The 16,761-nt window shown below is 29.7% G+C and overlaps 1 protein-coding gene across 1 annotated transcript; it reads right to left on the bottom strand.

Annotated features, from left to right (window-relative positions):
- Positions 1–14,307: 14,307 nt before the first annotated feature.
- LOC137388445 (cornifin alpha-like) lies at positions 14,308–14,975 on the bottom strand. Its single transcript, XM_068074931.1, has 3 exons — positions 14,879–14,975; positions 14,532–14,708; positions 14,308–14,432 (listed from the first exon to the last, which is right to left on the bottom strand). The coding sequence occupies exons 1-3, from the start codon at positions 14,973–14,975 to the stop codon at positions 14,308–14,310; spliced, it is 399 nt and encodes a 132-aa protein (XP_067931032.1).
- Positions 14,976–16,761: the final 1,786 nt, after the last annotated feature.

The raw sequence follows: 16,761 nt of genomic DNA, 5'->3' as shown, positions 1-16,761 counted from the left end.
TATAAAAAGGAACTGGGTAACTATAAAAGGGTAACTGCTACATAAAATGTACATGCTAACATATGAAACAGGGGTTATGAAACAGCTCATTTCTTTGGAGTAGAACTGGTGTTAACTGCCCATTAAGACATCGTTATGTACAAGATCACAGACTTAAAAGTAGCTCAAAAGCAGCTAATGTTATATAACTATTTGTTTATTTCTTCTCTAATAGATAGATATATAGATTGATAGATAGGTAGATAAGTAGATAGGTAGATAAGTAGATAGATACATGTAGATAGATAGACAGGTAGACAGACAGACAAATATATAAATGCATATATAGACAGATAGATAGATAGATAGATATATAGATATATAGATAGGGAGATAGATAAATAGATAAATATATAGATATATAGATACATAGATATATAGATAGATGGATAGATAGATAGATTGATAGATAGATAGATAGATGGATAGATAGATACATAAATAGATAAATAGATAGATAGATAAATACATAGATACATAGAAAGACAGACAGATAGACAGACAGACAAACAGATAGACAGATAGATAAATAAATAAATACGAACTTTATTACCTTTTAAAGCAAATTGGAACATGGGATAAAAATAAAATAAGGAATAGTATATTAAAATTACATGTATTGGAATAGATTCTAAAAACTTTATGATTGACTCTGTTCCTGTTATAGTGATAGTAGCATTGGAATGACCGACCTTGACCTTGAAAGTTGATAAAGCTTTTATTCACTATAAACTCCATCATAAAATTTTTAACTCAGAATGTTAAAGGTGAGTTAAGATAGGAAGTTGTATATACGTACATTAAGGTTCCTTTGTCTGACTAAATTGAACCCACAACCATAATAACTTTTAGGAATACCATAAATGCCTTCATCTGTGTTCTATGAATGATTTTTACAGAACTACTGTACATGGGAATTTGAATCAGCACCTAGCATAACTAAGCCAAAAGTGATGATGTCATTCCATTTTCCAAGTGCCTGTTATGAGATCTTGTGAGACCGATTGCAGTTGAATATGAAAGGCTTACAGGTACCCGGTCAGATTCCAGCCACTAGAATGTAAGTCATCGTTATTTCTTATATTGCCTTTCTATTATAGTTAGTGTATAGATTTATTATTTATATTATAATTGGTATATAGATTTATTATTTATATTATGATTAGTATATAGATTTATTATTTCTATTATAGTTAGTATATAGATTTATTATTTCTATTATAGTTAGTATATAGATTTATCATTTATATTATAATTAGTATATAGATTTATTATTTCTATTATAGTTAGTATATAGATTTATTATTTATATTATAATTAGTATATAGATTTATTATTTCTATTATAGTTAGTATATAGATTTATTATTTCTATTATAGTTAGTGTATAGATTTATTATTTCTATTATAGTTAGTATATAGATTTATTATTTATATTATAGTTAGTATATAAATTTATTATTTATATTATAGTTAGTATATAGATTTATTATTTATATTATATTTAGTATATAGATTTATTATTTCTATTATAGTTAGTGTATAGATTTATTATTTCTATTACAGTTAGTGTATAGATTTATTATTTATATTATAGTTAGTATATAAATTTATTATTTATATTATAGTTAGTATATAGATTTATTATTTATATTATAGTTAGTATATAAATTTATTATTTCTATTATAATTAGTATATAGATTTATTATTTCTATTATAGTTAGTATATAAATTTATTATTTCTATTATAATTAGTATATAGATTTATTATTTCTATTATAGTTAGTATATAGATTTATTATTTCTATTATAGTTAGTATATAGATTTATTATTTATATTATAGTTAGTATATAAATTTATTATTTATATTATAGTTAGTATATAGATTTATTATTTATATTATAGTTAGTATATAGATTTATTATTTCTATTATAGTTAGTGTATAGATTTATTATTTCTATTATAGTTAGTGTATAGATTTATTATTTATATTATAGTTAGTATATAAATTTATTATTTCTATTATAATTAGTATATAGATTTATTATTTCTATTATAGTTAGTATATAAATTTATTATTTCTATTATAATTAGTATATAGATTTATTATTTCTATTATAGTTAGTATATAGATTTATTATTTCTATTATAGTTAGTATATAGATTTATTATTTATATTATAGTTAGTATATAAATTTATTATTTATATTATAGTTAGTATATAGATTTATTATTTATATTATAGTTAGTATATAGATTTATTATTTCTATTATAGTTAGTGTATAGATTTATTATTTCTATTATAGTTAGTGTATAGATTTATTATTTATATTATAGTTAGTATATAAATTTATTATTTATATTATAGTTAGTATATAGATTTATTATTTATATTATAGTTAGTATATAAATTTATTATTTCTATTATAGTTAGTATATAAATTTATTATTTCTATTATAGTTGGTATATAGATTTATTATTTATATTATAGTTAGTATATAAATTTATTATTTATATTATAGTTAGTATATAGATTTATTATTTATATTATAGTTAGTATACAAATTTATTATTTATATTATAGTTAGTATATAAATTTATTATTTGTATTATAGTTAGTATATAGATTTATTATTTATATTATAGTTAGTATATAAATTTATTATTTCTATTATAGTTGGTATATAGATTTATTATTTTTATTGTAGTTAGTATATAGATTTTCATTTCTATATAATTATTAATTCTATCTATATTTTGGCATAGTCTACTTGATTATTGGCTAGTGCACGCTTAGCTCTAAAATCAGTAAAAATCTAGCCACGAATTGGCATCATGTGAGCATATGTTGAAAAAAAATCAACTGATAAAATTTTAACGATCAACTTTACCAAAAATATTTTGCTCTTTAAAAAATGACTTAGAAATGTTGATGCAAAATGTTACCAAACAGCAGCAGCATCACCAAAGAATAAACAGGATGTTGAGAAATTTAAGATAAAATATTTCCATAAAACGTAAACGCAAATAACAAAATATTAAAACCACACATTTACATTTGCTCTAAGGCAGCTACCGACCTTGACATCGTTGTTGCTTTGGCGTTCTTCAGTGCCGAAAATTAGACATCAAGGAGCTGATTCACAAAGGTCAACCTACAGAAAGGACCTTCACTGACCAACTTGCAAATATCACAATTTTATTTATTTCTCACAATTTTACACAAATAGATCATCTTGTAGGTTGACCTACTTATGGTCACAAAAAGTCATCAGATGAGCCGATAGGTCTATGTAGAGTTGAATTTTGAACTATGGTCAATAGTGCATACGATCTTTTCAACATGAGGCATGAAATTAGACCACTGTGCAATACAATTCAATTGGTGCTTTGCTGGTGCTGTCACTAAAGGTTGTGATATAGTTATTCATTGTTAGCAACAGAGTTTTGCCAATTTATTACGAATATAAGAGTATAAAAAATGCAGTAAAACCTTAGTTCTCAAACATAGTTCGTTCCAGAAGGTTGTTCGAAAACTGAGTTGTTCGAGATCCAAAACACTTAATCCCAATAAAATTAATGTATGTAAATTTAATCCATTCTAAGCCGAGATAACAACTTCGGTAAAGTATTTTTTTAACATTTCACGCTATAAACAGTATTGTGTACTACATACTATAATTAAAAATGGTAGACATAGATCGTGTTTACTTTTAATAAAAGATTTTCTATTTAAGATGATAAAAACAAAACAAAAAAGTAAAAATTTTGCATGTTTCGCTCTTAAAACATCAAAAACATTCCACGTTAAAATGCTATATCAAAAATTGCAGAAATTGATAACGAAACAGCAAAAAATACAACAGATCAGTTACATCAAAAGTCGTGTGAAAAAAATCAAAACAATTTAGGGTAACTCGACTGGAAGAGTTGTCTCTAGCAAATCTCATCGGTAGAGGAACGTCGTCCCAAATGGTTTCTTCCTTTTTGTAAAGAATCTATAAAAAGTAACTTGCTTCTCCTTTTATTAATGAATGTTTCCACGCTGTTTCCAGGGTTGTTTTGGACGTGCAATTCTATTGCGCATGCTCCAGTTTGGTTGAGAGCCAAATTTATGTTCGAAATCAGAGACGAACAAGCCTCAATTTTTTTGGTCGAAAACCGAATTAGTCGAGAACCAAAGCGTTCAAGAACCGAGGTTCTACTGTAAATGAATAGATATAAATAAATAAATATAATAGCTGTAATCGATATAATAGATGTAATAAATATTATAAATGTAATAAATATAATGGATGTAATCAATATAATAGATGCAGGAGATGAAAGTTTTACAATGTATGTTAAGGTAAACAACAGCTAATAGCTAACTTACTGTATTTGTTGCTAAGCAACGGTTACATAACTTTACTGTATGTTACTAAGCAGCATCCAAAGAAGCAATGGTGTTCTTTGCTAATCAGCAGCTAAAACAACCATAGTTGTTTACTGCTAAACCAATCGCATCTGTTTGCTGCCATCCTAATATAAAATGTTTTGAAATCTTTCTGCTAAACCACAGTAAAAAATTTCAGGGCATGCAAAATAATTTTCAAAATTTGACCTTTTAAATTTCTCAAAGCATAACAGTCCTGTAAGTCAAATAAAAAAGAATATAAATTACAAATAAAAAAAGAAAGAAAATTCCTTCATGAAGTATGTTAAATTTCTACAGTGTAAGTTAGTTGTTGAGTAAGTTGCACTGCATATTGTAATCACTTTCCATACCACTAAACCTGTTCATAGCTAATCATGCATTTACAGTCCAGTGTCTCTCCAAAAAGATTAGTAAGACCTTTTTTCTGTTAATTATAACTTTATTAATATAGTTTTTTAACATGTATACTAAGATATTACATTCATTTTTAACATAGTTTTATATTGTGTATCTGTTTAATCACTTCATTTATTTATTATGATTGTCAGGCTACAGAACAAATTAAACAAGATACGATATATTTTTGCAGAGCATTTTGCTCCAATATATGATGGTCTTGATGTATGAAGCAAATAGTAAAATGAGTTAACTTTGTCTGTTGAAGTTTGACTGTACGAGGTTTGACTGTACGAGGTTTGACTGTACAATGTTTGACTGTACTTGGTTTGACTGTACAATGTTTGACTGTACTTGGTTTGACTGTACATGGTTTGACTGTACGAGGTTTGACTGTACGAGGTTTGACTGTACGAGGTTTGTCTGTACGAGGTTTGACTGTACAAGTTTGACTGTACGAGGTTTGACTGTACGAGGTTTGACTGTACGAAGTTTGATTGTACGAGGTTTGAATGTACAAGGTTTGAATGTACAAGGTTTGACCGTACGAGGTTCGACCGTACGAGGTTTGACTGTACGAGGTTTGACTGTACAAGTTTGAGTTTATTATTTTCTCCTCAAAACTTTAACAAGATGAACAAATCATTTAAACAGTTTAAAAGCACAAACTTGTACAACAGGCTATACTTTAGAATTCTTCAAACAAATTTTGTAAAAAAATTTAGCTGTAAAAAATCAATTTCAATGTACTTTTAGTGACAAAAGCAGATCAGAGTCGATTAGCCTGACTGAAAACTGGCGTAATGTGGTAGCTATAAAGAAGGCTCAGCTAAGTGACCCAGCAACCTTACTCACCAACCACTCTAGTGAACTCTCAAAGCTGACAGGTAAGGTCAAAGTTCATTTGCGTGTCAAAGTTTCATCTGGTACCGAGAAAAATTGGACTTTGAAGGTCAAGGCCGCTCTTTATAAAAATGTTTAAATAATGAAGTTGCAATTATTTTCCACATCTTCTTAATACTAAAACCCTTTTATCATATATGGCAACAAGTTAACAGTTCACCAGGGGTAGCAGAGTTGACCAATCAGTTTAGCAGTGTAACAGAGTTGACCAATCAGCTCAGCAGTGTAACAGAGTTGACCAATCAGCTCAGCAGTGTAACAAATTTGACCAATCAGCTCAGCAGTGTAACAGAGTTGACCAATCAGAGTTTATAAATAAAAAATCAGAATCGCAGGGTTCATATGGCTTTGCAGAATTTATTTACTGTACGTATTACATTAAATCATCATTTTGTCGAACTGCTTTTGAAACATAAGTGTAAAAGTTCTATATGATGCGTCTTTTAATATTACATGTATACTTACATACTTACACATGCTTATTTACATGTGTAAGTATACACATGCTGATGATCACATCATAGTGTAACGAAAACTAGCAGAAGGTGCAGAGCTGTGAGTGACCGACACTGCCACCCAACTGAGCTGAGAGAAGGACAACCCAACCTAGTCGAGCCTATCGGCCTCGGCCGATAGATAAAGACTTGGGCCGATTCTACTGGACCGAGGCCGGAAGAGATCGTGCCAGTCCACGATTAGGCCTAGCCGACCAAAAGCATGACAAGCCAACTACCAGCCAGTAAAAGGCAGGCTGACCAAACATTGAGACGGTACCAATTAGACAAACCAATTAGACCGACCTGCTGCTGGGAAAGCAGAAGTCGGCCATCCAGAAGAAGGGTATAGCCTATGATCGCGAATACCAAATAAGAAGCATTGGAAAGTTTAGCCATCCCAGTTATTGCATGAACATATTGGCTGTATTTGTATTTATATATTTATTGCAAATATATAAAGCTTTTTTACTCTAAAATACTTTGGTTTTTTTTGGAGTAGTAAAGGGTAATGACGGATCCTTTGCAGTACTATAATATTTCATTACAATCTTCAAGTTATAATCTATTAGTTGATTTCAATAGGTTATTATAAGTACACATGTGTAGATGATCATATCATACTGTATATCATTACAATCCTCAGGTTATAAGTTATTAGTTGATTTCAATAGGTTATTATAAGTACCCATGTAGATGATCATATCATACTGTATATCATTCAATTACTTGGGTTACAAGCACACACTATTTGCCTGTTGCAACCTTCAAAGTACACACATGTAGATGATCATATACTGTATATCAATACAATCCTCAGGTTATAAGCTATTAGTTGATTTTAATAGGTTATTATAAGTACACATGTGTAGATGATCATATCATACTGTATATCTTTACAATCCTCAGGTTATAATCTATTAGTTGATTTTAATAGGTTATTATAAGTACACACGTGTAGATGATCATATCATACTGTATATCATTACAATCTTCAAGTTATAATCTATTAGTTGATTTTAATAGGTTATTATAAGTATACATGTGTAGATGATCGTATCATACTGTATATCATTACAATCTTCAAGTTATAATCTATTAGTTGATTTTAATAGGTTATTATAAGTACACATGTGTAGATGATCATATCATACTGTATATCTTTACAATCCTCAGGTTATAATCTATTAGTTGATTTTAATAGGTTATTATAAGTACACACGTGTAGATGATCATATCATACTGTATATTATTACTATCCTCAGGTTATAAGCTATTAGTTGATTTTAATAGGTTATTATAAGTACACATGTGTAGATGATCATATCATACTGTATATCATTACAATCTTCAAGTTATAATCTATTAGTTGATTTTAATAGGTTATTATAAGTATACATGTGTAGATGATCATATCATACTGTATATCATTACAATCTTCAAGTTATAATCTATTAGTTGATTTTAATAGGTTATTATAAGTATACATGTGTAGATGATCATATCATACTGTATATCATTACAATCTTCAAGTTATAATCTATTAGTTGATTTTAATAGGTTATTATAAGTATACATGTGTAGATGATCATATCATACTGTATATCATTACAATCTTCAAGTTATAATCTATTAGTTGATTTTAATAGGTTATTATAAGTACACACGTGTAGATGATCATATCATACTGTATATTATTACTATCCTCAGGTTATAAGCTATTAGTTGATTTTAATAGGTTATTATAAGTACACATGTGTAGATGATCATATCATACTGTATATCATTACAATCTTCAAGTTATAATCTATTAGTTGATTTTAATAGGTTATTATAAGTATACATGTGTAGATGATCATATCATACTGTATATCATTACAATCTTCAAGTTATAATCTATTAGTTGATTTTAATAGGTTATTATAAGTATACATGTGTAGATGATCATATCATACTGTATATCATTACAATCTTCAAGTTATAATCTATTAGTTGATTTTAATAGGTTATTATAAGTATACATGTGTAGATGATCATATCATACTGTATATCATTACAATCTTCAAGTTATAATCTATTAGTTGATTTTAATAGGTTATTATAAGTACACACGTGTAGATGATCATATCATACTGTATATTATTACTATCCTCAGGTTATAAGCTATTAGTTGATTTTAATAGGTTATTATAAGTACACACGTGTAGATGATCATATCATACTGTATATTATTACTATCCTCAGGTTATAAGCTATTAGTTGATTTTAATAGGTTATTATAAGTACACATGTGTAGATGATCATATCATACTGTATATCATTACAATCTTCAAGTTATAATCTATTAGTTGATTTTAATAGGTTATTATAAGTATACATGTGTAGATGATCATATCATACTGTATATCATTACAATCTTCAAGTTATAATCTATTAGTTGATTTTAATAGGTTATTATAAGTATACATGTGTAGATGATCATATCATACTGTATATCATTACAATCTTCAAGTTATAATCTATTAGTTGATTTTAATAGGTTATTATAAGTATACATGTGTAGATGATCATATCATACTGTATATCATTACAATCTTCAAGTTATAATCTATTAGTTGATTTTAATAGGTTATTATAAGTATACATGTGTAGATGATCATATCATACTGTATATCATTACAATCTTCAAGTTATAATCTATTAGTTGATTTTAATAGGTTATTATAAGTACACACGTGTAGATGATCATATCATACTGTATATTATTACTATCCTCAGGTTATAAGCTATTAGTTGATTTTAATAGGTTATTATAAGTACACATGTGTAGATGATCATATCATACTGTATATCATTACAATCTTCAAGTTATAATCTATTAGTTGATTTTAATAGGTTATTATAAGTATACATGTGTAGATGATCATATCATACTGTATATCATTACAATCTTCAAGTTATAATCTATTAGTTGATTTTAATAGGTTATTATAAGTATACATGTGTAGATGATCATATCATACTGTATATCATTACAATCTTCAAGTTATAATCTATTAGTTGATTTTAATAGGTTATTATAAGTATACATGTGTAGATGATCATATCATACTGTATATCATTACAATCTTCAAGTTATAATCTATTAGTTGATTTTAATAGGTTATTATAAGTATACATGTGTAGATGATCATATCATACTGTATATCATTACAATCTTCAAGTTATAATCTATTAGTTGATTTTAATAGGTTATTATAAGTACACATGTGTAGATGATCATATCATACTTTATATCATTACAATCTTCAGGTTATAAGCTATTAGTTGATTTTAATAGGTTATTATAAGTATACATGTGTAGATGATCATATCATACTGTATATCATTACAATCTTCAAGTTATAATCTATTAGTTGAATCCAACAGGTTATTATAAGTACACACATGTAGATGATCATGTCGTACTGTATATCAATACAATCTTCAGGTTATAAGTCATTCTCATTCTCTTTTCTATAGACTTTTCATTTGTCATTTTCATACTTTCCAGGAGTCAGGGTGGTGTCTCCTAATCCAACAACAACCTCTACAGGAAGTTTGTCTCCTGAGGCTAGACAAGTGATAACGCAGTTGAGTGTTCTCTCAAAGTTATCCCAAAACTCCAGTGCCAGGTCAGTGGGAAGTTAATCACACATAAGCTAGCAACTGGCAGGTAATAGATTTGGACACTACAAGATGGATTTTCTACAAGAACTCAAAGATTTTACACTCAGATTTTTACACAATTTTATATCATACATTTACATGTATGTACAACTTTTTATTGGCATTTTAATCAAGAAAATAATGTTTTTTGTCACATGCCAAATAAAATTAAACTACATTTATCAGAAATTATTGAGTGAGTTTAACAAAAGTGTTTAAAAGCTGGTAATCTAATAGTATTTGTTTTAATGCTTCATGTAATTACTCTTGTCTTTTGGGCTACAGAACAAAATAAGCAAGATAAAATATAATTTTGCAAAACATTTTGATCCAGCATATGACGGTCTTGACAAATGACTTTGGTTTTTGACATGGTTTTGTCTCATGAAGACAATATTATTTACATTAAATAAATTAATTTAAAAAAATATTGAAATGAGTTAAATTCATACATAACTGTTTGACTATAGAGTATCGATATTTGGCTAAACTGAACAAGGACAAGTATGTATCAGTGAGTTGATAAGATAAAACATGATTCTAACTTGATATCATAAAATGTCGCAAGGATATGTATGGTAGCCATAAGTTTTTGGACAGTGTTCTTCAGGCTCCTCTACAAGTTCATCAAAAGCGTCTCGTGTTACTTATGGTACTAACTAGTAACTACTAGCATTATTAACTACTATTATTACTAACTACTAGTATTACTAACTGCTAGTATTACTAACTACTAGTATTACTAACTACTAGTATTACTAACTACTAGTATTACTAACTACTATTATTACAAACTAATAGTATTACTAACTATTAATATTATTAACTACTAGTATCACTAACTACTTGTATTACTTACTAATGGTATTATTAACTACTAGGATTACTATTTACTAATATCACTAACTTCTAGTATTGCTAGCTACTAGTACGCCGGCAGTCCCGTACTCTATGTGTGATCATCAAGGGAATAAATACCTGTATAATTATGCCATGACACTCTAAAGTAGTCAAACAGTGCAGATGGTACCGTGTTTGGCTGGGAACCTTATTATCAGGGTTCAATTTCTGTGAAGTGCAATATTTCTCCTTATTGGCATGGCTTCCGACCAGCACGGCTCTTATTATAGCAAATATTTAACTAGTATTTCAGAATAACAACTACTCATAGAACTAACACTTGAACTACTAATAACCAGGAGTATTAGCCAATCATATTACAGTTTTTATATCTATGTGCAAGGTGCTTAAATTTAACTACTCCTTGGACTAATGTTTATTGTACCAACTCCTCTGTTAGCAATACGCCATGTGGGCGCCTACTAGAGATGTATTATTAGTTTTTGCTCTCACATTTTTCTAAATTATTTTAAACTCTCGCTTAATCTAAGTAAGTACCACCAGAATTTGTTTGCTATTGTGAAAGGTAAGCGATTGGAATCCAAGGAAGGATGAACCCCAGTTTAGTATTCCCTTCCATGTTCTTCCTCAATGTACTCCTCATGAATAGTCCTAAATGTAGGCACTGTGAAAGCCACCTATTTGTATCGCTAATTTTAATCTGAAATGACTTTGTTTATTTCTTAATATTTGAATCATAAATTAATTATGTTTGTAACTCCCAGTGCAAATCTGTGTTCATACTTAAACCTTCACTAGTAGTGCTACTAACCATGTCTAACTTTTGTAGTAAATGGAATGACGACTCTGCACATAAAGGCTCTTACCGCCTTATGCATAAGTTCAAAGAAATGCAAAGCGTGCAAGCTGATTTATCTGCATCAGCTCAAAAGGTCTGCAAAATAACATTTTTTTTTGCAAGTTTTAGCTTTTAATTACCTAAGAAAAAAATTTGGCAAATTTTTTGTATTTATTCTAATTGTTTTGGTATATGCATGATTGCTGTATTTAGTTACAGAGGCTGTACCTACATATAAAAACCAAGATTTGAAAACTAATCAATCACTATAGAAAATTCTGATTCTTTACAAGTAATTCATGCAGCACAAAGAACAATAATTTTACCAACAAATAAGAAAAACAAACAAATGACAGTAATACATAAAACTATAGTGATGTATTGCGGTACGTCCAGATAATGATATCAATGAATTAATAAAATAACAAGTTTTTTTTAATCAGTTTATATCGCTTGCCACCCTGTTTCTTTTTGCTTTGTACCTCAATTCAAGCTTCTTATAACAAGTGATTAGTTGACAACATTCAATAGTTGAAAGCTTTCTTTAATAGAATTACTCATAAAAAGCTTTAGATAACTCCCAGTACATGTATATTAGAAAAAGTAAGATTCCGCAATACCTAATACAATAAATAGTTTATAAGAATCACCATAAAAATCTAAGTTAATTCTGGTGAATAAATCAAAATATTTTAAAGCTGAAGGGCTAATAAGAGGTTATTTATCACAAAAGTTTGTTCTAGTATAATTTAGAAAAACGATTATTTTGTAGAAAATAATGGGATTTAAATTTTGATAAAAACTAAATTCCTTGAGTGTGTCTTGAACTCATAATTTTAAACTACTGAATACCCTAGGAAACTTATATTTCACTAGCATTTAGTTTCGTGAGTAGCATACAAAGTAAAATTTCGATGCAACTTAATTTCGCAGCTCTGATGAGTGCGAAAATATAGTGATGTGAAAATAAATGCAGTAGAACAAACATAATTAGATTCCTCAGGTTCGGTTCACCGGTAAGAAAACAATTTTCAATTTGGGACTAGTTTGTAATTGTAAACCGCAGGTAGAATTGTGTGGCCGAGATCGATAATGCAATTTGATCACTTGCTGCCATTTGTTTCTTGGACTATCAATGAACAAAGCTATTTAATTCCGCGCTTTCGTTCGTTCGTTATGATTGTTTGGTTTCGCTCATGAAATTTTCGCGAGAGGATGACTCCGCGAAAATGCGAAAGTTAGATGAGGCAAATACATAAGTGTTCTAGGGTAGATGTGATTATTCAAGCCTATCAATGCATGCCAACTAGCTAATGGTTGACTACTGCTTCAATCTATACACCACTATACTGAATACAATGTTGACGCCATTGGTGGGATGCGCTATAGACAGAGGTTCTAAACATCAGCTTTTATGTGTAGCTTCATAAAAAGTGTTAATTATTTGATAGTTAGAGAGACGCTGTGCCTACCCACTGCATATGTTGATGAAAAGTGGGCTTAAATGCCTAAAAGCGGGTCTGTAAATTTGCATATTAAATATACATATATGTTTGAATATATTCAAATATTTATATATTTATATATTTAAATACATAATAAATATATTGCATATTAAATAATTGTATTCATTTTTGAAGCACTTTTTTGGAATGACGCATGTTTGTGATGTTGTGTTTTTAAAAGCTCAAACATAAAGCTATGAAATATTGTTTTTATCAAGAATGTAAAGTTTTGCAATTGGTATTTGCTTACAGATGAGGTGGGCGTATGACAAGATAAAGACTCTCTATCAAAAAAAGCAGAACAAGAAGGAAATGTTCAAGAAATCGGTACGACTCATCGTGTATCAACTACATATCCTTGATATGATTAACAGCAGATACAACGTCGAAGAGTCTCTTGAAGTGATTGCTATGAGAGAGTTTCTCTCTTTTAGTATCAACTCTTTCAACAAAGACTTTTTCAGCAAAGGGTATGCAACATGTATCTATGACTATGGTAGCAATGATCCTTCAGAGATAAACTTACACAGAATCTTAGTAAATTTTATCAGAAATTATTAGTATTTTTCTATCACCTGCGATTGTTTTTGATGCTTGAGGTGATCTTATTGCCAGGATGTTCTAAGATTAAAATTGAAAAAACTTGATCACGGTTAAAATGCTCAGATCAAGTGAAAGTGTGATTATGAAGTCTATAGTTGCAAAGAGAGCGACAGAATAGAGACGTGTAACGCTGCAGCTTGAACATAATAGCTGCTATTAACAATTGCAGCAATAACAACTAGTGATGTCATTTCAGCATGTATTTTTCTTCTGAAAATTTTAACCCAAGCGCTTTAACCTTGAGCTGTTTAAGATAAAAATTGATAAAACTTGATCAATAGATCAAATTTTATCAACTTTAATCTTGAAACATCCTGAAAATCAGGCCACCTCAAACATCGAAAACGATCGCAAATTATAAAAAATTACTGATACTTTCTGATAAAATTTACTAAGAAATAGTGTAAGTTCATTTTCAAGGACGTGTGCCTTCAACAAATTTATTCATGGATTGTTATGATGAAAGCACTCTAGCAATTTGTGTTGGAAATAAAAGAAGTCTTGAACAATCGATCAAGCTAGCTTTGCTGCCACATGACTCACTGAGCGTTGCCATCACACGACTCACTAGCCTTGCCGTTACATGACTCACTAGCTTTGCCATCACATGACCCACTAGTCTTGCCATCACATGACTCACTGAGCGTTGCCATCACATGACTCACTGAGCATTGCCGTCACATGACTCACTAGCCTTGCCATCACATGATTCACTAACCTTGCCATCACATGACTCACTGAGTGTTGCCATCACGTAACTCACTAGCCTTGCCATCACATGACTCACTGGCCTTGCCATCACATGACCCACTAGCCTTCTCATCACATGACCCACTAGCCTTCTCATCACATGACTCACTAACCTTGCCGTCACATGACTCACTAACTTTGCCATCACATGACTCACTAAACTTGCCGTCACATGACTCATTCGCCTTCCCTTTCCATGACTCACTAGGCTCATGAAGTTATGCGAATCAAGCAAATAACAATGTAAAGGGAGATTTGTTGTTTCATTTCATTTTGCTGTCAACTGTATGAAACATATTAGCCCAAGTTCTCAGCCTTTGGGTTTTGGCAGTTTGTGGAGTTACACCATCCACTACCTACCAGCACCAAGCAAAAGTTCAAAAGGCTTTACTAAAGCTCCCATGTGCCTAGAAACTATCGTTGCCTTTTTACCAGCTTTTCTAGTTTGGGCCACCATCGCAATTGGTCTTCCTTATGGTATAGGATTTACTGTGACTGTTTTTTCATGTTTGGCACATGGGAGATTGCGGTTAAATGCCCTTCCTAACACCACTGGCAGTCCTGTATTTTGAACCCCTAAACAACTGATCCTAAGTCAGCATAATTACTTAACAATGACTGCTTCTTACCTAAACACTACAGCAGCTACGGCCAAATGGCCGGTCTAGATACGGATGCGGATCTTTGTGGTTTGCTGTGGATAAGCCAAGTTGGCTGTCAAAAAATATTTTTGAAGTATTTTTGTAAAAACTTGGTTTACAAAGGTTTTTTGCAAAACTTGTCTTAAAATTTTTGTAAATTCTTTGTATTCAACAACGGATTTTGTAAAAAACAATCATAGTACACGGCTCACTAATACTCCTCTTCATAAACTTTAAGAGTCGCTGTAAGTGGCAAGAAATCGTGTTTCGTTAGTATTGTGAAGCCAAAGCCCTCTCATCATTTTTCTCCCTGATATCAGACATATTTATTGCACCAAATTCATTCAGTGATTTTTAGTCAAATTATGTATATAATTAAAAATTTTAAAAATCATATTTGATGCTTAGTTTTAAAATGTACACAAATAATTGCATTTTATGTATGGTAAAAAAGAAAATTGCACATCTTTAGCTCATTGTAGATCTTTAATTTGTCAGATTTGGCTGTAGATCATGACCAAATCATTTGGCCATCCCTGCACTACAGTATCATTTTTAAATGAAATAATGTGATCAAGAGATCAAAAGATATGTAAATAACTGCAGATATCAGTGTTAATACTAAAAATACTAATACTTTTGATTTTCTGAGCAAAATGTTAGTTTTATTTTGTTTACACTTTCTGCAGTTCCTTTATTAAGGGCAGTTTTGTAAACTTCAGGTTTCATATTCAGATGTCAGGAAAGCTGATGTATATCATGAACAAAGAGCCAGAAGAGAGGTCTGCCGCTGACGTAGAACTGGTCAAGGTTAGACGACTCCGAGTTTTATTTGAATATATACTTAGTAATGATACCATAGTAATCAGAATGCTAATAGGAGTGTTAGAGGTCATTGATAGTACAGAAACATACTGGGCTGGAATGATATCGTTTTATTGCCAACAGTCCTTTTAAGCAATGTTTTATTAAAAAAAGTATTTATATTATTTATATATATTATTATAAATAAATATATATATGATTTATACAGGGCAACCTGTATAAATCAGAAATCTAATGCAACAAATGTGAAACGTAAAAAACGGGAAAAACGCATAAATGTGAAACGTGGAAAAACAACAGTACATAATGTACAATTAGTGATGAAAGCAGTAACATCTATCCAGCAATTTACAGACGACTGTGAACATTTCGCTTCTTCGAATTAAAACTTCTGTATAGACAGTGAATTATGATTAAATGCACAATTAAGCTTCTTCATTGATTTGTTAAGTTGAATTATTGATTTTAGAGACTGTCTGCCTTTAGCTATCTCAATGCACCTGATCTTTTACTTCGAGTTTGCGTGTTAAAGATCCATAACTATTTTATGGGATTACTAGCACATGGATAAAATAGACATTAAAATCTCTTTGCATCAATCTCAGAAGACAATATAGAATAAATGTGTGTCGTTTACATGTTAAAATACACACCCTTGGTCATGTGTCACTAAAATTATTTATTATGGTGATTTTATGTTTGTGTGATTTCCTCGCTTATTCCGCCAAAGAAGCGTCAGTTCCAATGGTTGTTTGAGTTATCCACACACAACCTAAT

Source organism: Watersipora subatra, chromosome 2 (genome assembly GCF_963576615.1).
Source record: "Watersipora subatra chromosome 2, tzWatSuba1.1, whole genome shotgun sequence".
Classification (NCBI taxonomy): domain Eukaryota; kingdom Metazoa; phylum Bryozoa; class Gymnolaemata; order Cheilostomatida; family Watersiporidae; genus Watersipora; species Watersipora subatra.
This window is presented reverse-complemented; position numbering and strand designations above follow the sequence as displayed.